Source organism: Nanorana parkeri, unplaced genomic scaffold (assembly GCF_000935625.1).
Source record: "Nanorana parkeri isolate BGI_ZX_2015 unplaced genomic scaffold, ASM93562v1 scaffold9, whole genome shotgun sequence".
NCBI lineage: Eukaryota > Metazoa > Chordata > Amphibia > Anura > Dicroglossidae > Nanorana > Nanorana parkeri.
The window spans coordinates 2,723,951-2,744,829 of record NW_017306277.1 but is presented as its reverse complement, the minus strand read 5'-3'; the positions used below and the strand labels follow the sequence as shown (position 1 = coordinate 2,744,829).

General features: G+C 42.6%; 1 protein-coding gene across 1 annotated transcript in view; it reads left to right on the top strand.

Annotated features, from left to right (window-relative positions):
• Nucleotides 1–20,879, top strand: part of PRICKLE2 (prickle planar cell polarity protein 2) — a 246,662-nt gene that overhangs the window by 181,012 nt on the left and 44,771 nt on the right. The window contains 2 exon segments of the mRNA XM_018554725.1: nt 7,772–7,885; nt 19,986–20,123. Coding sequence (XP_018410227.1) covers nt 7,772–7,885; nt 19,986–20,123 — 252 coding nt within the window.

Below are 20,879 nucleotides of genomic sequence, written 5' to 3'. Positions count from 1 at the left end.
CAGCTGCATAGCTTTGTCCACCCACAGTTCGAATTTGGGCCGATTCAGCAGATATCAGATGAACTTTAAGCAGTGTATGGGCAGCTTAAAGCTGGCTATACATCAGTGCGATTTAATTTAAAAAATCATTTTTGAAACATTCACTCAATTTTCTAATAGTGGGGTAAAATTTATGATCCTTTTTGACCATAGTGATAAAAAAAAAAGTCAAAGGAACAGGATGGAAAATGTGCTTGGACAAACAAAATTCTAACAGTGAATGTGTATGGCCAGATTAAGATTGCTGATAGTGCATTATCCTTTAACAGGACAGAGCATAGCGTGTACATGTTATTGCCTTACTTGCATGTGATGTGATACCCAGTTACAGAATCACACTGTGCCAGTCATACCGAGTGCTTGAGCTCTTTTCCCTCTTTCTCTTCCCTAGAATTTTAATAAGAAAAAACAACCTGAAGCCCTAAATTGTGCCGGAGGTATCTTAGTACAGAGTATATGTTTTATTGATAGAGCTGCTAAATCCCGACTTCCTCACATCTTCATTTATTAATTTGCTCTGTGATTCGATGTGAGACATTCTCTTTCACTGAGAATAGGAACGGTCTCTCACATTAAATATTGCAGACACTTATACATAAAAACACACATTTTTGTGTTAATATGTGAAATGTTTTTTTGTCTCTTGCACTGTGTATTAAACCTGTGCTTTGTGCTCATCGCACCATGAAGAAAGCTGAGAATTGTGACTCATCCAGCACTGACTGTTTCGGGGTAGTAGGGCATTCCCACCTTCTCTCGTGACGGAAAGTTGCCTGTAAGATTGGACACTGGGGAAACTGCAGAGGGACCCACGTCCTTCATGGCCATAGGGTTGCTCTTATATATACCAACACTTCTTCAGAGTCACGTCTTGCTTACACGAGATTGAGACTCAGAAGTGAGTCTAATGAAGCATGCTTTATGTTGTTCCTGAGATGGCTTTTATACAGTAATGAGTTGTTTTGGTTTGCCCCTAAAGGCTCCCTATAAATACATAATCATATACTGTATATATATATATATATATATAGCCTTTAGGGGCTCCCCATATATACCATAAAACACATATGTATATTTCATATACAGTATACTGTACATCGATCAGCCATAACATTATGACAACCCACCTAATATTGAGTAGGTCCCCCTTTTCCTGCCAAAACAGCCTTGACCCATAGAGGCATGAACTCCACTATACCTCTGAAGGTATGCTGTGGTACCTGGCACCAAGCCATCAGTAGCAGATCCTTTAAAACCCATAAGTTGCAAGGTGGGGGCTCCTTCGCTCCCCATGTGCATCAGTGAGCTTTGGCCACCCATAACCCTGTCTCCGGTTCACCGGTTTTCCTTCTGTGGACCACTTTTGGTAGGTCCTGACCACTGCAGACCGGGAACATGCCACAACAGCTGTAGTTGTGTAGTTGTTCTGACCCAGTTGTCTAGCCAACATAATTTGGCCCTAGTCAAAGTCGATCAAATCCTTACACTTGCCCATATTTTCTGCTTACAACACATCAGCTTCAGGAACAAAATGTTCACTTGTTGCCTAATATATCCCACCCACTTCCAGATGCCATTGTAACGAGAAAATCAATGTTAATCACTTCCCCTTTTAGTGGTCATAATGTTATGGCTGATCTGTGTATAGTGATTGGCAAGGGAAGTTGGGATTTGTGATTTTTAGGGTAACTAGTAATTAGTCATGTTTGGGGGAACTAGCAGTTAGCCATCATTGTTGGATAATTTTGGCTGTCCTCCATTGTTTATCCTGGGATTGGGCTACAGGCAGTATTATCTGCCTGATCTCTCTCTTATTCCTCTATATATCCTAATGTGCTTGTGCAGACTGGCTTAGCATCCATATTTACATCAGGACTTTTTCAAAGATCTTTCAGCTAATGTGTCTGCACATCTGACCATCATATAATGTATATAGTCAGCTGTTGTTAAGTTGTTTGCATTCCACTGCCCATAATTCCACTAAGGGGCGTTTGGTATTTCATGTTTTATGGCCACCATGTGGCAACACAATGTGCTGTTTAAAAATTGAAGAAGACTTTCATGTCAGGACCGGTTCCATTAGCCATCTTTTTTTTTAGCTGCCCCATATTGGCAGGTGCAAAAAAACATTAAAGTTGACAGGCACACTTTAACAGTTCCATTGCAGAGAAATACACCTCTGAGCAGATTTCATCTTCTAATCAACTTAGCAGAAAACTCTCAGGCATTGCAGTGTGGGTGGAGGCGCAGACAACATATTTATTGCCAAGATAAAATAGTAACAGATGTTGCAAGGGCAGGTGCTGACATATTCTTTAAATTGAAAGAATTCACATTCAGAAATGACTTTTTATTATTTTTTGTGTGTGTATTCCTAGAACATTTAAAGACTTGTTTAATAACAGTGCATGTTTGGCACATGTGTTGTAACTAGAGGTGCACCGAAATGAAAATGTCAAAACCGAAATGAAAAAAAAATGTCAGGCCGAAACCAGAAATGTTTTTTATTCTAACTTTTTCAAATTTTGTATTTTTATTTATTTTTAAAAAACTTTTACATTTTTTAATATTTTATTTGTATTCATTAATTTTTTTAATAAATACAATATTTTTATTTTTTACTTTACTTTTAGGGGCTTCGGGGAAATATCAGGGGTCTAAACAGACCCCTGATATTTCCCTTTTAAAATAGAAAAAGAGATTGAGGAACTGAGTGTTCCTGTTCATTCATAACGTGTGGACATAGTATGTTTACTATATCCACAATCATAAATGAACAGGAAGTGATGTAGATCACTTCCCATTCATTCATAACTGAGGACACTATCGCCTCAATTATTTACAAGCAGTCAGCGATCACTGAGTGTTTGTACCGCTCTCTATCCTGAGATGCTGTCACAGGAGTTTGGATGGGACGGTTTGGGAGGAGAGCTCAGCCTCCTGTGACAGCAATGACAGCTGTATCTGACCACACCGCCGCTCTGCATCCTGGCACGCTGTCACAGGAGGCTGGGCAGGGCAGTGCAGGAGGAGAGCTTAGCCTCCTGTGACAGCAATGGCTGTCTCCGCCCACACCGCAGCTCTCCTGATCTGTGACAGGAGGCTGAACGGTGCGTGGAGGAGAGACGCCGGCTGCTCACTTCGCTCTCCTCCCACACCGCTTGGCCTCCTGTGACAGTTTCTCTCCTCCCCGCTGGGCATCCCAGCGGGGAGGAGAGAAATCACGGAAGCACAGCTATTTTGGCCAGAAAAATTGCACTTTCGGCATTTTGCCAAAAGTGCCATGTTCGGCCGATATGTTTCGGTGGCCAATATATCGGTGCATCCCCAGTAGTAACCATTGGATGCTGGTCAAGAAATTATCTGCAGACTTAACTCACTAAGTCTTCATCTAGCCTAATTTTTAAGAAGAGCTTTGCTAAGCACTATGTGAGGGCTCTGTCTCCTGCTTAGTAGTCCCGCATGTTGACTCTACTTCAATGCTCATGTCCCTCAGTGCACATCTATGGGTGGCCATAAACGAGTGGAAAGTAGCAAGCAAAGCTATGGAAAGAAACAAGCAATACTATCTATTTCAACAATTACTTGGAACATTTGGGACTACACCCTTAGTAGATGGTGCTGAGGAAAACTTCCGACAGGCAGAGGAGTTTGTTACCTTGCAGGGCTGGTCCTTCAGCCTTCTGCAGAGAACAGCAAAGGATCCAACTACTACATGTGCATAACCGGTCTACTGGCAATTAGTGCACCTGTCATAATTGTTCTCAGGGAGACACCTACACACCTATAGCCATCCTGTGCATCAGTGAAAACAATAGATGCTGTGTATTAGTATGGACTCCTGTTGACAGATGTTCAAGACCTGAGCCCCACCTGCAACATAGCCTGCAGCCAGAGAACCCTACAGACCGCAGCTCCTCTGTATTGGGAATGCAGTGCAGATTATCCAAAAAGGAGAGTGTCTTCTTGAGATCCTTTGCACTGAGTTTGTCAAAACAGCCTGAATGCAGCCCATTGTGGGGGTGGGAGGGTTCGGATGTCCATGTGCAGGAGCCCTATAAGTGTATTAAGAACCATGTAGATCCTCAAGTGTAACTATAAGAGGATAGACGTTTGATGGTTGCAGCTCCTCATTGCCATTTCATTGCATGCAATGGAAAACAGTGCACCGCTAAGGGCAGCAGTTGGAAGACATCACCACTAGTAACAAAAAAGAGTCAAAATTAGTATATCTAAACCCAAGAACAAAAATGTAATATATTGCAGCTTACCAGTCCTTAGATGTGGTGGCTGCATTCGTTTTCTTTTACAGGATTATTTTCCATTATTTTCACCTGGTGATCCTGCCAGTAATACACTTCCTGTCCTGGAGTGAGAACACTCACTATTTGCAACTGTACTGTATTCATGGAGAAGCAGAACACCTTCTGTTCTCCTGACCTCCATAACTGGGCAGGGCTAATAACACTGCGTGAGATTTTAGTTTTTGTCATGTTCAACAGTTTTTTGCACTTATTAAACAAATATAACACAATTCTTTTAATGGTGTATCTACAGTAAAAGGAGCAAACTAGGAAGTTCACTGTTAGGGTTTACATACACTTTGTGGTCTAATCTTGAATATTAGACAGAACATTCACACAAATTTCTCCCAATATACACACACTTTTCTAATTAGATTAGAAAACATCTATAAGTAGCCCCCTTTAAGATAAGAGAGACCTATTATATAAATAAACAATGCACTTCGCGCTTAGCCTCTGTCTCTTACTAAGCAGCAAGCACTAGTTCCAGCGAGAAGCCAAAATAATATCAATATTATAAATGTAATGTGCTCTATATCTAGATACAATATATATAATTGTGTCAATTAGAAGTGCTTACAAACAGGGGGAAAAAATATATCCATTAAATATAATAGCAGCAAGATGAGATTATAGTAGTCTACTTTACAAAGACATCCACTGTGATGCATATATCATACAGCATAAAGTGAACAGTGCCTCCAATACAAAAGTGAATGCAATTAACTGGTGATTAGATAATCTCTTCGTGCCCCTTGTGATCTCCACTTTCCTCTCCCAATAGAATTTACTCTCACCTCTCCATTAGTGATGGGCTTGGGCGTGTTCGCAGCTCCACGTGCCGAGCCCGCCAGGTAGCTGACAGAGCCGCAGCGCCAATCACAGGCACGCATACATTTCATGATCTCTGCAGCTGCGGACCGGGATAATGTCTCAGTACCCGTGATTGGCGCTGCGGCGCTGTCAGCTTCCTGGTGGGCTCAGCACGTGGAGCTGCGAACACGCCCGAGCCCATCACTACTCTCCATACGACCTAAAGCTGCCCATACATCTTACAACCATCGCACGACTTTTATTGTGCGATGGTTGTAAGGTGATTAAAATTTGGTACGATCTGCCTATCTTGGACAGGCAGATAGTACTTGCAATAATCGCAAGCCCTCCCCGCTGAGGGGAGGGCTTGCGATGATTGCAGTGCTGAGCGGGCAGTGTGCGCTCGCGCACACCGGCCCGTGCGGCATTTGTCTTCCGAGCACGCCACCAACCGTACGATATTCGTACGATATTCGGCAGGTTTTCCAGCCTGCTCGGAAAGCGAAAGTCGTGTGACCTAACAGTAGAAGTGGTCGCACGCTGCCCATACACCTGCCGATTATCGTACGAGACATCGTTTATGTTACTAAAGCTGGGTATACAATGAGCGAATTATGTCTGCTTCTTGATGAACTGGCTGAAATTTGCTTAGTGGGTGGCCCTGTCTGCCGGCACCCACCCAACACCTTCAATTGAAAAAAATCATAGGACCCGGATGGGAAATTGTCCGCCAAACAGTCCATACATCCATTTAGATGCAGGCATTGTTCAGGTATTTTGACAGCTGGCAGGGCCAATTGTCAAAATACAATGAGGGGAATTTATCAATATTGGAGCAGATAAAATCTAGGAGCAGTTGCCCAGGGCAGCCAATCAGCATCTCTCTTCAGTTTGCTCAGGTAAGATTTGAAAATGAGACAAGAAGCTGATTGGTTGCAGTGCAAATCTGCTCCAGATTTTGTCTGCTCCAGTTTTGATAAATTCCCCCCAATATGTAGTGTGAACAGAGGAATCTGTTCGGTTTTTTTTTCTATTCAGCCTGAAAGAATTTAATGAAAAAAAATCTAACAGTATATACCCAGCTTAGGGGTGATCTCCAACTACTGCACTTCAAGTGCACCTGATGCCAACATTTTTTTGAGAAGCATTAGAAGCAGTGTCAGGTTTTTTTTGCCGTCCGTGTCCCCGTTAGTGAGATTTTCCCTCTCTATTTTTCCTAGTGACCGTTATCACTGAAAGTAAAAGAAAATCCCAATTTTTAGGCTGTTACCAGAACAGGAATAGATGAGAAATCTTCCATTGGAAAGACTAGTTCTGTTCTGGTGACCCTGCTGACAACCAGAGATTTCCATCACTTTGGAGGGATTTCCTCTCACTTCCTATTGTGGCTATTGGACAGGAAGTGAAGAAAAAATCTCCCCAATGGTGCACAGATGGCAAAAAAGCAGATAGGGGTTATAACCCTCCCTTACTCTATTCAAATCTAAAGAAAAGTTTTGGCTTCAGATCTTTTTTAATGGCGCTGTGTTTTATTGTATCTTGTATGGTGACCAACAGAAGAATCATTTACAAATCTCTGTATGACATACCATCATTAAAATATACATTTACATATGCTGCAAGTGCGAGTGCTGGCCCTAATATCCTGTTTTAGGGTGGCTCCTTTCCCTTGCATTGTTCTATGGAGCCACCCTTCCGTGTGACACAGCAAGGCAAGACACTTCTCTGCTCCCTGCCCCCTTCTCCTCCTCCTTCCTCCCTTCTCCAAGCTAGTGAATAGATAGCTGCTGGAGACTGCGCTGTCCCCTTGTGATCTTTGGGGAAAAAATAAAGGAATACTTTGCTGGGTAATGTTTATTTATTGTTTGTCTGCTCTGTCCCTTTTGATCTTGTACTGGACAGGAAGTTCAGGGAAGCGGAGCTGAGAGAGTTGGAGCTGTTCAGCAACATAATGACTGTAAGTGCTTGGGCTAAAATGAAAGAAATACTTTGCTGGGTGATGTATAATTGCTTGATCTGGATTCATTATTGAAAAAAGATTGCGTTTTTAATGGTACTTTAATCGATTAAATATTCGAGTCCCGAATATAGTCGAGACTTGGTAGTAGATCCTGTTCTTCAGTTTTTTTTACAAGCTGTTAAATCTTAAATTTTCTTCTTTTTTTTTTTATATTTAGAATCAAATGCATAAAACACACTGCTTGGGAGACGGGCCTCACATAATACACTACAATAACAGGATACTCTAACATTCGAAATGTTTAACTACTGTTATTTGGCGATGGACTTGTAGTAGACGCATAGAACACCTTAATGGCCTCCGAAGGTTTTCTGTGATGTCTTTTGCATGTGTCTGATGGAATGCAGCCACTTTCTGCGCAAGGTTTTTCTGCCTCGCTCAGGCAATAACTCTAATTTCTGCCGGATTGTCTGTTTAGTTGCTGATGACAAAGGAAAATGGAGGAAATCTGCTTTATTTTATGGTGCGCTTTGTCGTTTACAACTTTGTTTTTCAGTTTCGCGTGACACCATGACCTCATCTTGGTCAGAATTGTTTTAACAGCCACGGTTTGTGTGCTCAGTAAATGTGATGAAGTTTGCATTCATGTCCACAGGTCCACCAGTACTACAGCTGCTTGCCTGAGGATAAAGTCCCTTATGTGAACAGCCCCGGGGAGAAATCCAGAATCAAACAGCTTTTGCATCAGTTGCCTCCTCACGACAATGAAGTAAGTAATGGGGGTTCCAGGCTGGAGCTGGCCTTGTTTCCATCTTCTTGAAATAAAGGGGAACTTTTTTTGAAAATCTTCTCCATACCATTTATTGTATATGCATTGTAAAGATTTTAGCAAACCTTATTGCAGATTCCTGCCTGCTTTTGTTCTGGGATAGGATTGTAAGCCCTCGTGGGCAGGGCCCTACTTACCATATTGTCTTGAATTGTATTGTGATTGTAATGTCTTCCTTATATTGTAAAGCGCTGCGCAAACTGTTGGCGCTATATAAATCATGTATAATAATAATACCAAGACTGGACATTCCAAAACCTTCCATAAAGGAGTTGTCCAATCAAAAAAAAGAAAAAAAAACAAAACACTAAGGACATCGATCTCTATGCCTCACCAGTGACGAGCAAGTGAGGGACAGGGAGGCTCCTCCCTGTTTCCGCCCTTCTCCCTCCTCCCTCCCTCCTCCACACATAGCTCAGTGACTTGGTTGGGGGTGGGGCGTGCAGGGGGAAATGCCTCACCTAGCATGGACTCCACTGCTGTAGATCCTCAAATCATCTCTGAATTGGTGCTGACACTGTCCTTCCTTCTGGAGGGGGGCTACTTTTGTTCCCCATGATCCCTGTGTGTGTTGCATTGGTAGAATAAGATTTTTAAGTGTAAAGGTCCAATCTTTAAATCTGAAAAATGCATTCAAGTACCTTAACGATGAACAAAAATGTATCTTATTTGTGCATCACTCTCTGTAGAGTCCTCAACTCATCTCTGAATTGGTGCTGACACTCTCCTTCCTTCTGGAGGGTGGCTACTTTTGTTCCCCATGGTCCCTGTGTGCGTTGTAAAGTAGTCACCGCTCCGAGCTCACCCCTGTGATGGACTACAATCTTATTACAAATTAGTAAACTAAATGTGAGATTGTAGTCCATCACAGGAGTGAGCTTGGAGCGGTGACTACTTTACAACACACACATGGACCATGGGGAACAAAAGTAGCCACCCTCCAGAAGGAAGGACAATGTCAGCACCAATTAAGGCCTTGCGTTTTTGGTGCGTGGCTGTGCATTGTATTCAATGGCACCGCTTCCATGTCCCCCCGCCCGCAGTGCATGACCCATCCCAGTATCTGCAAAACTGTAATTTTACTTTAATACGGTTGACTTGATATCAAATTAGTGTCAGCATGAATTTAGTGTTTATGTAATGTAATAAACTAATTTGAAGATACGCTTCAAAAGGAGGGTCTGCCTGTTTTAGTCACTTGATCAGACAATGCATCCCCAGCACCCTTGTAGATGTATGGCCAAGTTATTAGGGAGGAAAGACTCAGGCAAATAACCTGTGGACAGCAGTGGGGATGCATGAACATTTCTATCTCTGTTAAGTATTCTTTGAATAATGGTGAGCCATTGACACGAGGAAGAATACAGATTCCAGGAATCCTTTACAGTTGCAGTTTTTAAAAAAAATTGTATCTGGCTGCACACCCAAGCTAATTATAATTTTTACAGTTGTCCAATCCGATTGTACAGTCTCCTTTAAATTTACCAACAACTGCCATGTAATGCCATGTAATGCCTGTCACATAGATTAAGTGGATTACATAGGCATGCCTGTACTCAACGCAGTTGTTTGTAAAATGCATAGGAGATTTTACAGGGATGGTAATGAGGATGGCTTGCTTAACATGGAAAGTTAATTAATCCTTGAATGAAAGTGGAGTATTCCTTTAAGGAAGATTCTCGGGCTAGGCTACTAACGTAAGAGTTTTTAAAGCTGAACTAAAAGACAGAAAAGCAGAGATAAAAGAAACAAATTAATTCAGCTCTGTAACCATTTATACTTCATTAAAGGAATTTTTAAATGCCAGCAGTGTACGTACCTGAATTTGACCTTGTATCACATTCTTGCAGTCTCTATACAACAGGGCTGGAATGTGAGAGGAAGAAGAAGTACAAGTAGCAAATTAGTTTATGTGCTGGTAAGAAACATGCTGATAGGAAGAGCGAGCAGAGTGACAGAGAGATGAGTTCATCACTATGCCCTTTTTCCTTTCACTGTCCAGTCACAGACTAGGGGTGGGTCCAGGATGACCTGGGCTCAGAGTAAGTAGGTTAAATGATTCTGGCCCTTAGACTGAGGACCTCTAGTGGCAGGAAAAGGTACTGCCAGGGAAATCTCTGGATTGAAGGTGAATATTGTAGCAAAAGCTATTTTTTTTCTTTCAATATGCTTTTATTTGTTCATATTATTTTTGGCTGCGGTTCTGCTTTAACTGCCCAAATAAAAAAAATTAAAAAAATACAGTTATTTTTGGCACTTTCTAATCAATGCTGAACAATAATCAAATCAGAGAGTGGAAATCTAACATGCCCAGTAAACAGCTTCCAGGAGCATTGATTGACTATAAGCTCTTGCTGAGAGTGTCTTCATGATTTCATTTACAAAAACAGATAAGTCAGCCACACACATCTCAGCAGGGAAGGCTTACCACACAGTCAGCCATCCGGCAGGAGGGAATTAAATTGCATTATCTGTTCCTGCTCACATGCTGTTCTTTCTGCACTACACGACGCTCCTGAATTGATGTCATGCAGAACATACTCTACAGACCAACATAATGCCACTTAAGACATATTTATCGAACTGGAATACAGTATATCTCAATTGTAAATGATACTTTTCAATACATAATAAGAGGGCGAGTATGAACAGGTGGCAGAAAATGCTTCTAACATGCAGTTCAAAAGATGGAGTTCATGACACTTGTTTTTAATAGTGAAATTCATGGACATATCAGGTATAGGAACCTTTTGGGAAAGAATCATGGGACTGCCATTGAAAATGATGACAGCAAACAGCTCCGGTATCAGTGTACATTATACTACACATGGAAATGCTCAGAAAAGTGCAGCTTGCAATTACCCTGAAGAAGATATTTTCTTTGAAGAGAATCTGTCATTAGATGAGCCAACAAATAACGGCCTCACTCTCTTATATTCTGCTTTTATGGTCAAGATCCCAGCCATTCTTTCAGCCAGAGCTTCAGCACTTCCTCATAAAGCTGAACTTTGTCTGCACCTGTGTCCCTGGAGCCTAAAAAAAAAAAATAGGCAGAGGGCATACAAGTGAGATTAGGGGAGACAGGGATCCCAGGGGTTAAAATAGGGGTTTTACATTAGGGTAAGGTCACTTACTGAATTGGTTGGCGGCAGGGGTGTCCTTAGCTTTTTTGCTGCCTGAGGCAGTGTGGGGGATTGCTGGATGGTGCATGCTATTGGTGGGGGGGAGTGCTGGTGGAGAGTGATGCTGCTAAGAGCAAGGGCAGGGGGTTTGTAAGGCCTCTGCATCTCCCCGCCCAGCTCTTAGCAACCTGGGATGATCTGGACTGTGTCCCACCAAGCTCCTGGCAACCATTGGCATCACAGGTTGCCAAGTGCTCGACGGGACGCCAGCAAGAGCATTCCAGGTTGCTAAGAACTGGGTGGGGAGATGTGTATGGCTCTTTCACATCTCCCCGCCTTGCTCTTAGCAATCTGGGACACTCAGTGGGAAAGGGAGCAGCAGGCACACTGCAAATAATGTGCAGCAGAGTGGCCAAACCGTTCTGCCTTCTGGCTTTCCCCCAAAGAGATACTGCCTCAAGCAACAGCCTCAGGCTGCCTTATTAAAGGGACTAACCCAGTCGGTGGTCAAGGTTAGGAGGAGCTTCAGAGATGGTCTGAAGTTCAGAAATGGTCCAAGGTTCATCAAATGAAGAGAGAACTTCTAACCTACCCAGCCAGGTTTTTGCCCATAGTTGTTTTATGGCGTTGTAGCAGCTTGGGCAGTTTGGGGTCTTTGAAGGCAGCCAAATAGTTGCTGGTGGGTAATGTTTTGGGGACCTTTCTTGGCATGGTGTCCTCAATTCATGACATGAAATGGTAGTGTACAAGAAATTCAGATACTGATGTAACTGCAGTCAATTTGGAGGTTGTCCCAGAGTCAGCGTGGTGCTGGTGGGGGCCTAATATTTCAGTGGTTCTGCAGAGACAAAATCTGTTAGAATATGATGGCTTTCAAAGACCTGCAACCTTTATCTGTTTTATTTTGGGGGGTGAGATTGTAGGAGGTTTGGCAGTTTAGATGTAGGACTGAGAACATCTATTCTACCATAGTCATGTCTATTTGCCAGTGGGTCCACCAATTGTACTGATCGGCTTATAGATGTGTGTTGGGGCGGAAGGCAGTGGCACTACTTGTGGGTAGAGAAGGAGCTTTGCGTGTCAGAATTGCCTGCTATGCACCCATAAAAGCAGAGTAGTAGGGGCTGCTACAGGTATGGACACCTCTAGGCGCCTGCACTTTATACCTGCAACAGTTATTTTTTGGCTTTTTTTCATTTGAATTACAAATGATACATAATTTTGTATTTTGAACTATACTACTGAACTTAAAAATTATTTAATGAGTTATGAGACGATAGATAAGTGAGGTTAAGGACCTTTTTTAGATTTGCCTGGAGTTCTAAGTGTGAACTTTGGACTAAGAACTTGGCTTAGGTAAAACCAGGAAAGAAACATGCCTGGATCCTTGTATTTTTGGAATCACGCTTCTGAGCGAATCTGGTCACCTTCTAGAGTGTAAATAAATAATAGATGCAGTAAGATTTGGTCTGAGATAAAAGCAACCAGATAAAATGAAACATTTGAAATATGACTCGGAAACCCCTCTCCAGCCGCGTTTCTTATGAAGATCGCTCCTTAGGGTTAATTATTTTTGGAGATCTTGGAACGAAATATAGATAATTATATTCAATCCATATGTCTGCATTCTTTTGGGTTATTTATCCCTTTTATGCATCAGTGTTGGCCTGTATTGAATTTTTAATGCAAGACATATGCCATACATTGATAGAGTGATAAAAAAACTCTATGCAACATGACGAACTCCACCCATAAAAAAGTATCTGAAGTGGTGCCGCCCAATCAAGTTTCAGCTGTAATTTCTGAATTGTAAACTAGAATGTAAATGGTGGGCCCTGATTGGTTGCTGGGGGCTGTCAAAATAAGTTAAAAGATAAGAGTAGATTTACTAGTTTCTATATGTATATAGTAGGTAGGTGATAAGAGTTGCAGTCAGTAAGTATAAAGCTTAAAGCCTATCTAAACCTTAAAATAAAATAGTAATATATGCAGCATACCAGCACTTAGGTGTAGTGACTGCATTTCTTTTTTTCAGGTTTTTTTGTCCTTCATTTCCTGGAGATCCTTCCAATAGCACACTTCCTGTTTCCTGGGTGGCTACACTCACTCATTCAGCTGTATCTAGGCACGGAAAGGCGGGTTGCAACACAGGCTGAACTTCATGTCTCCCTGTCTTCATTCCCTTTACATGGGGTGAGGGAATTAGTAGTTTACAGAAGATAGCTTGGAAGGAAGATAAAATTGTTGGAGATTTCAGTTCAGCTCACAGGAAGTGACAAGGACACTGCATTTCTGGCAGGTATTTTCTGTACTTGTTGAAAATGTTCTTAGCCTGAAAAATTAAATGTAGTGCAGTCATCACATCTAAGCACATATAAGCATCAATATATAAAATTTTTGTCCTTGAAATTAGCTAGCCTTTAAAGTGAACCTGTGCTGTGCCCATGCAAGGCAAAGCAACAGCTTCACTTTTAATGGTGATTCCCACCAGCTACACGTAACTTACCTTCCCTTTGGTCCAACACTGTTCCATTTGGCTGCTAGGAGCAAAAAGTGTTCAGCCCCATGTAAGCCCTAGGTTTTGACACAGGGCTAAGGACTCTCTCCCCAACCACATGTGAGGTGTCTGAGCAGCCAGGTGCCAAGCACCAAGCAAGAGTAATGACTCACATGGTCCCCTATACCAAGAGGTACTGCACCTTTTACTTTGCTCCTGGCATATGAATGGAGCCGCAGGGGAATGAAGGGAAGGTAAAGATATGCTGCTGGTGTGCCCACCCTTAAAATTAACCTTTTGCCCTACATGGCGAAGCACACACCCTGACACCAGGTCATTCATTACAAACAAGTATCTTCCTCTAGGATTATATGTGCATTTCTGTATTTGTATGCAAATGATGTACCTGTAAAAGCCTCCCTTGTGCAGACGTCCAAAAGCCCTGAAATTGTTGCTGCTGGGTGCTGCCATCTTGGATATAAATTCTGCAGCTCCACCATTCTCAGAACTGTCATTCAGGTGTCACTCTATATTATTCTTCTTTGCTCCTCGCCCAGCTGCTATATAAAATAATATGTACGAAGGTGAGGGGAGGGATGAAGGAGCTGGGCCAGCAAAGAGAGTAATTACTCACTCCCAGAAGAGGACAGAGCTATGAGGGAGGAGGCTGTGCTGGGGAATTAGCACATTCAGGAGGTACATTGCAAGTCAACAAAATAGTAATATATGGAAAGGAAAAATGCTGCAAGTAAGCATTTGAACTTCGCTGCCAGTGCACCTTGCTACCAAGGCACCTTGCAAGTCAGCATTTAAAATACTAGATTTTTCTGCTTTTACCTGCAAATTTTTAAGTTGCTGACTTCTCTTTAAATCTGTTAGATCATAAAGCTAACAGTAGTGACAGAGTGTTACTTGTGGCGTGGTGTGTCCCTGCATAGCTGAAGTGTCACTTTGGGGTGGGTTGACCTTTCATCTCTTTTATGACAGTTTCTAAAATTACTGTCTTTAGTCTTTACCATCTGCATAGGGGAAGTTAAAGTTAAAGAGTAGCCACTGACCTCCTGTATTATATATCCCCATATTTGTTTCATGCCAGAGGCAGTCATGATCATAGTTGACTCCTTCCCTTTGATACTCCTACGTGTGTGGTGTGGAAGTGTCAATCAAACCAGTACTGTTAGTTTTGTCAGTAATAATAGGCAGCAACATGATCAATAAATGTGTTTGCTAGTAGGATGTTAGGATAAGCCTTTAAACATCTGGGGCTGTTTTATCAATGTTCTTTGATTCCCATGATCCTTTCCAGACCAATGCTACTTCTGCACTGCAAGAAATTAATCTGTACTGTGCCCCGAGGCAAAGAAACACAAATGCTTTATAGCCAGCCCTTTACAGTACTTAAATTGTATGTAAATCCTAACAATGAACTTCTCTTATTTGCTTCATTTTGTTCTATTAAATATACATTGAAAGTATTTGGCACATCTGTTTTCTACAGTAAGTACAAAAAAAAACATGTTGCTAATGTCAGAAATTCAGAGTTATCCTGTTGTCCTTTTTCCTGTGCACGTAGCCTGTCTCATCTCAAAGAGTGCCACAGATTGTTACATACAGCGCTCCCACAACGTTGCCTCCTTCATCCCTCACAGCCGAGGGTATTTTCAGGTCTTACACAAAGTGTCACGGCCATGTGATATGTCCAGGGCCGGTGCTAGACTATTTTGCGGCCTAAGCAAGACCAGCTACTTGCACCTCTATTTCCCCACATCACGGATTGGCTGAAGTTTGCAGGAGACGTCTTTGTCTCCAGCGAGCATCATTTAATCCTGTGAGGAAGCCGCTAATCGAGGCTGCGCCCAGGGCTGGATTAAAAGCATCATGGGCCTGGTGCTAAGCACCCCCTTAGCACTCAGTACAGTCACACAGATAGCAGCTGAGGTGTCTCTCTAATTAGGTGGCTGCTCACTCCACCGTTGTTGTCTCCCACTGACCACAATGTACCCCCTGCTGCTATCACCCACTGACCCCAACAGCGGCCCATTTATCAATGCTGCATCATTCCCCCCATCACACACTCCAAACACCCTCCCACAAAATCACATTCCCCTAGCCCCCATCACACACCCCAACCAACCCTGCTGAGGGTAACAGACCAACAAATAACCACGAAACAAGCACCTCCTCGCTAAATTAATCCCTGCTGGCCCAATGCTTCAGGACCACCGCATATCACCCTCACATTACCTCAGGACTGCCATAACACACCCCATATCTCAGGAATCCCATAAATCACCCATAACAACCCCCAATACCAAAGGACTCCCATAACACCGCCCGCTGCCGTAATGTATGACATAAGTCGGTGGCAGCGAAAGAGTAAGGCCCTGGCTGTGCCCTAGGCGGCAGTGCGCCCTAGGCGGCTGCCTATTTTGCCTAGTGGAAGCACCGACCCTGGATATGTCACATGATGCTTCACAACACTGGAAAGTCCATTTAAACTCAACATACTGTCACGGCTCGAGCATCTATTCTGCAGAGCTCCCTTGCTACCGTATCTTGCTACCAGTGCAGTCTTCCTACCTGTGTTCCTTGCTTTCAGTGCATCTTGCCTCCAGTGTACCTTACTACCATTACACCTTGCTACCAGTGCTATCTTGCTACCAGTTCAACTTTGCTACCTTTGAACTTTGCTACCAGTGCATCTTGCAACCAGTGCACCTTGATACCAGTACAACCTTGGTCCTAGTGCACCTTGTTGCCAGTGATACCTGTACCATCAGTGCTACCTGTGCTACATGCTACAGGTTAATATATCCACCTTTACAGCTCACCAGAACCTACTCTCCCTGGTGTTTGTGAGTACTTGACAAGTGTCCAAACTTCCATGAGGGGGTGCCTGGCAGAACATCAGCTATCCTTTTCAGCTGGCCATATACTGCTAGATTTTGTTACGTTTATAGCTAGCTATACGTGGGGCAGGTTCTGACATTACATGGCTCTTACTATAGGCCACATACTGCTAGATTTACAAATATTCATTGGAAAAATCTCATCAGCACTTTCCATAATGCCATCAGAGACATGACAAATATCATCATGCATTCATTTTTAACATTCAATTTCCCAAATAAAAGCATTTTATCTTTCTTTGTTTTCTTTCATCACTGCGGTCGAAAACGATCGTCAATCTTACACCTTTAACTATTAGAGAAATGAAAGCAAATGTTCTGAAAACAAATTTACATGAACAAAAATTCTACTGGTTTTATGGCCAGCTTTAGGCCCCATTCACACTAAGCGACATACCTTTTGAAGCGGATCTGCGCGGCCGGGATAGCGCGACTTTCCAGCAACGGTAGCACGACCTTCACCGTTGGGCTACATTTAAAAAAATCAGCCGTAAAAAGGGTCCTGTAGGAGCGACCACGACATGGAGCTGTACATTAAGATAGCTCCATTGAAAATCATTGGCCGACGACTTCCCGCGGTATTGCTCGGCATAAATGCACGATATCGCAGCGGAAATCGCGCGGCAATCCGCTTAGTGTGAATGGGGCCTTAGACTCCACTCTCAGGGAAAGCAGCCACAGCGAGGAGAAGGGTCTACAACTCTACACCCTTCCATTTTGACTGTCACCTTTGGATTGTGACAAAGAATCTATTTAATCCTCCCAGGTCTTATTTTGGGACTACAAGTTAATTAGTTCCTATGCTTTGTAGGTAAAGATACAGTAGTTTGATGAATTGAGTGGTTTAGCAAAAGAAAGCTGAACAGGACTGACACCACTTAGTCTACAAAAATGCTGTGTGCTGTCAGCCCACAATAGGAAGTTAAGAGCTGAGTGCATTTCTGGCACATCAACTGGTATTTTTCTGTGCCTGCAGGATTATAAAAGGAATAAAACAATGGAATTACGCATGTCCTCCAGAGATGTACTGCATTTCTTTTTTTGCCTTGACATGCGTTTTTAACTTTCATGTGCTCTCCCACCACCCTGATTTGCCTCCTGCGAAACGTGTGATATGCATTCAGTGACGGAATGCATTAATCCACAAAACAGAGAAGCCAGCAGTGGAATATACATTTGAAACCAGTTAAGCGGGCCATACACTCATTTTTCTCCGTTCCGCCTGCAGAGCTAAACAGCATGGGTGGACAAATCTCCTGCTACCAGCTATTGTATTCAGCAGCCACTGCTCCAGTCTTCTGCTCCATCTTATTGGACAAAGGCAATATTCGGCTGAAAATGTTTTTGGATTGGCTTCTTCAGCAAAAGGCAATTGAAAAATCGGAGGGGTGCCAACAGGCCCACCCACGTCTCCCATTTCAGCCAGTTCATCAGGAAGCAACCGAAATTCGTTTCCTGTATGGCCAGCTTTACTCCCCCCGTTTCTGTCCTTACAGGTTCACTTTAATTACGTGAAACAACATGACAAAGTATTATATTACCCGTTATGAAGTGATTAGTTTCAAGCAATACTTTTTCTAATTGCAGAAACTGTTAGTGGAAAAATTGATTTATCACTGTGGTTCGAAGCACATTTGTGCGCGTTTCACCGCGTGCATTCAAGGTAAACCGCTTGCCATTTTGTAAAGGAAACCACCCTAAACAAATGACGGTTTTAATATTACATTGCACAGGCACAGCTGGATGGCCAGTTCCAGCCCAGTTTCCTATTTGGATGATGTTAGCGTGAATCATGAAGAGACATTTTCTCAGCAGTGAAAATCAGCAGAATGTCTTATAGCGGCTTAATTTCCAATTCCTGGTGTCTCGACTCGAGCTTGACTTAAATTCATCTCACTGTTATTTTAGGCACATTGCCTTGCGAGAGAGATGATTGTAAAGGAAGAAATTAGTTGGTATGCAGAACCCTGTTGGGCTTTACTGTTGCTTATCAACACAGTTCGTGACCCATTTTTAATCTGGTCATCCGTTTCCGGCATTTACAGCTGCTATTGCTTGTGGTTGAAGAAATCTATTAGCCTCTTCAGCAGAGACAAGCTAAGAGACACGATGCCAAGTACCTGAAAACTGAAGTTTATTCTGCTTATATCTTGCCTCCTTGGTTCATCCCTACCCCCTTCATCAAGCTAATGCAATAAAAAAAAACTTTCTCATTTTATTTTATACCTTATTTTTTTATTAACTTTGTATATTAAACCCATCGGAGCCATTAAAGCCCATCTCCAGGCAAACTATAAACTACCTTTGCAGTGGGGCTACAACAGCACTGTAAGGGTTAAGTGCTTGTTTATGCCTAGGGGACTAGAGTAAAGCACTGTTACTTACCTGATCCCCACTCCTTCTGCGGTCAGCGCTCACCTCTCTCCCCTCCATTCGGGTTGTGGACTGTTCCTCAGAGTCCTCACATATAATGCAGGTCTGTGGAACCTATATTAGATGTGATGTCAGTGGTCCTTAAATTTTCAGAGTGAAGAGTAGAAGAAGCTGCAGGGACCATTCTAGCAGCCTGCAGGAAGTCGATGGGAGTGGGGATCAGGGGGGACAAGAAAAATAGCTTTTTCTTGTCCCGTAGGCATAAATGAGCACCTAATCCTTGGATTGAGGGGGCAGCCCCACTGTATGGGTAGTTTTTTTTTAGTTTTTCCTTAGATGGGCTTTAAAGTAGAAAAGTCAAAGTTATGATTTACACGTACAAAGCGTTTGGAATGAATAAGCAGCCATAAAGTAAAACAGTACCAGCAAGCCATTGTCTCAAATGTCTTCTATAATACATACACCAAAGGCACAAAGCACATTAACATGTAGAAAGGTTAAATAGAAATCATAATGAGAAAACCAAATATAAAGTATATCCACATCAAGGCAAACTATCTCGGAGAAGAGAGAGGAGAAGAATTGTTTCAGACATCTTCTGGAACTTCAAAGGTCAATTTCTATTATCATACAGTATATACATTTCTCATATGGGATAATTTTCTTAACCAAGGATACCCATTGAGTTGGTGTGGGCTTCCATTGAAGGATATACTTTATTTGTCTATGTGCTTCTCATGGCTGGTGGGAGGGACTGCACATGGCTTCCCGAAAACAGCAGACTGTCCTAGGTAAAGCCCACATGTGATGCTGAGCCTCCATGACGGACAGAACTGAAATCAAATGAATGAAACGGGTGGGTCAGGGACAGTCAAGCTGGAGAGCAAAGCACTAGATGACGCTGGTTGTCCTCCGGCCAGGAAATGACGCGGGGTCCTATCTAAATTGCTGCAGCTTCTAATGCGCATTGTGAAGGTATTTTATTTCTCTTCAGTCTTTTATGTAATGCATTTTCAGCAGTACTACTTTATCGCTCCTCTTACAGAAATGAAGAAGACATTTTTTTACAATCCTGAATAATTAAAAGAGTTTCTTCATCATTGACTTTTATTGTCTCAAATATTTCCCTGTGATTTCAGGTCCGTTACTGCAATTCTCTGGATGAGGAGGAGAAGAGAGAGCTAAAGCTGTTCAGCAACCAAAGAAAGCGTGAGAATTTGGGTAGAGGAAATGTCCGCCCGTTCCCTGTGACCATGACTGGAGCCATCTGTGAGCAGGTAGGAATTATAAGATATTTAAGCTTCGGGGGGACACGGGACTGCTGTAGCTTGGGTTTCCTATACAGAAGATACATATTGTAGGCTATGTTTAGAAATGTGTGCATGTGTGCTGTAAGCTGTTCAAATCAATCTGATTAATCACTTAAAAGGCCGGTCCACCCAAAACCAATATTTCAATATTTTTGATACAAGAGCATTTTCTCCTGAAGAGTTTTTATCGACATGGACATTTCTTGTATCTCTGGGCTGTAGGTGAGATCTCTGAACTGAGTCTCTGGGTCAGCACACATGCCATGGTCATTATGAGGGATTCCCACCATCCCTGCTGGATTTGTTATTTTATATTATCAAGATTGCAAAAAAAGGTGCTGGAACACATTAAGGTGGACCAAACCACCCCAAATTCACAGGTTAATAGGATCAGAGTCAGGAACTATGGCAGGAAGATCTCCCTGTTGGGGTATTTAAGGCATGTATGAAGCCACGGACTGACTCAGGCCACAAGGCTCCATCTAAAGTAGGAGTATTTACACTAATGCCTGGCATACACTGGCTGAGAAAATACGCTCAATTCCACATGCATGGATGGGGGAGTCCACCCTGCTGTGCTACTGTATTCTAACAGCAGTTGGTGTGGCACTGTGAAAATACCTGAACAGTGACTTCTACCGATTGACTGCATTCCCTCAGCTGAGAATTTTGGACTGGCTCCTTCTACACAAGTTGATTGAAAAATCAACTTTTGGCAAACGG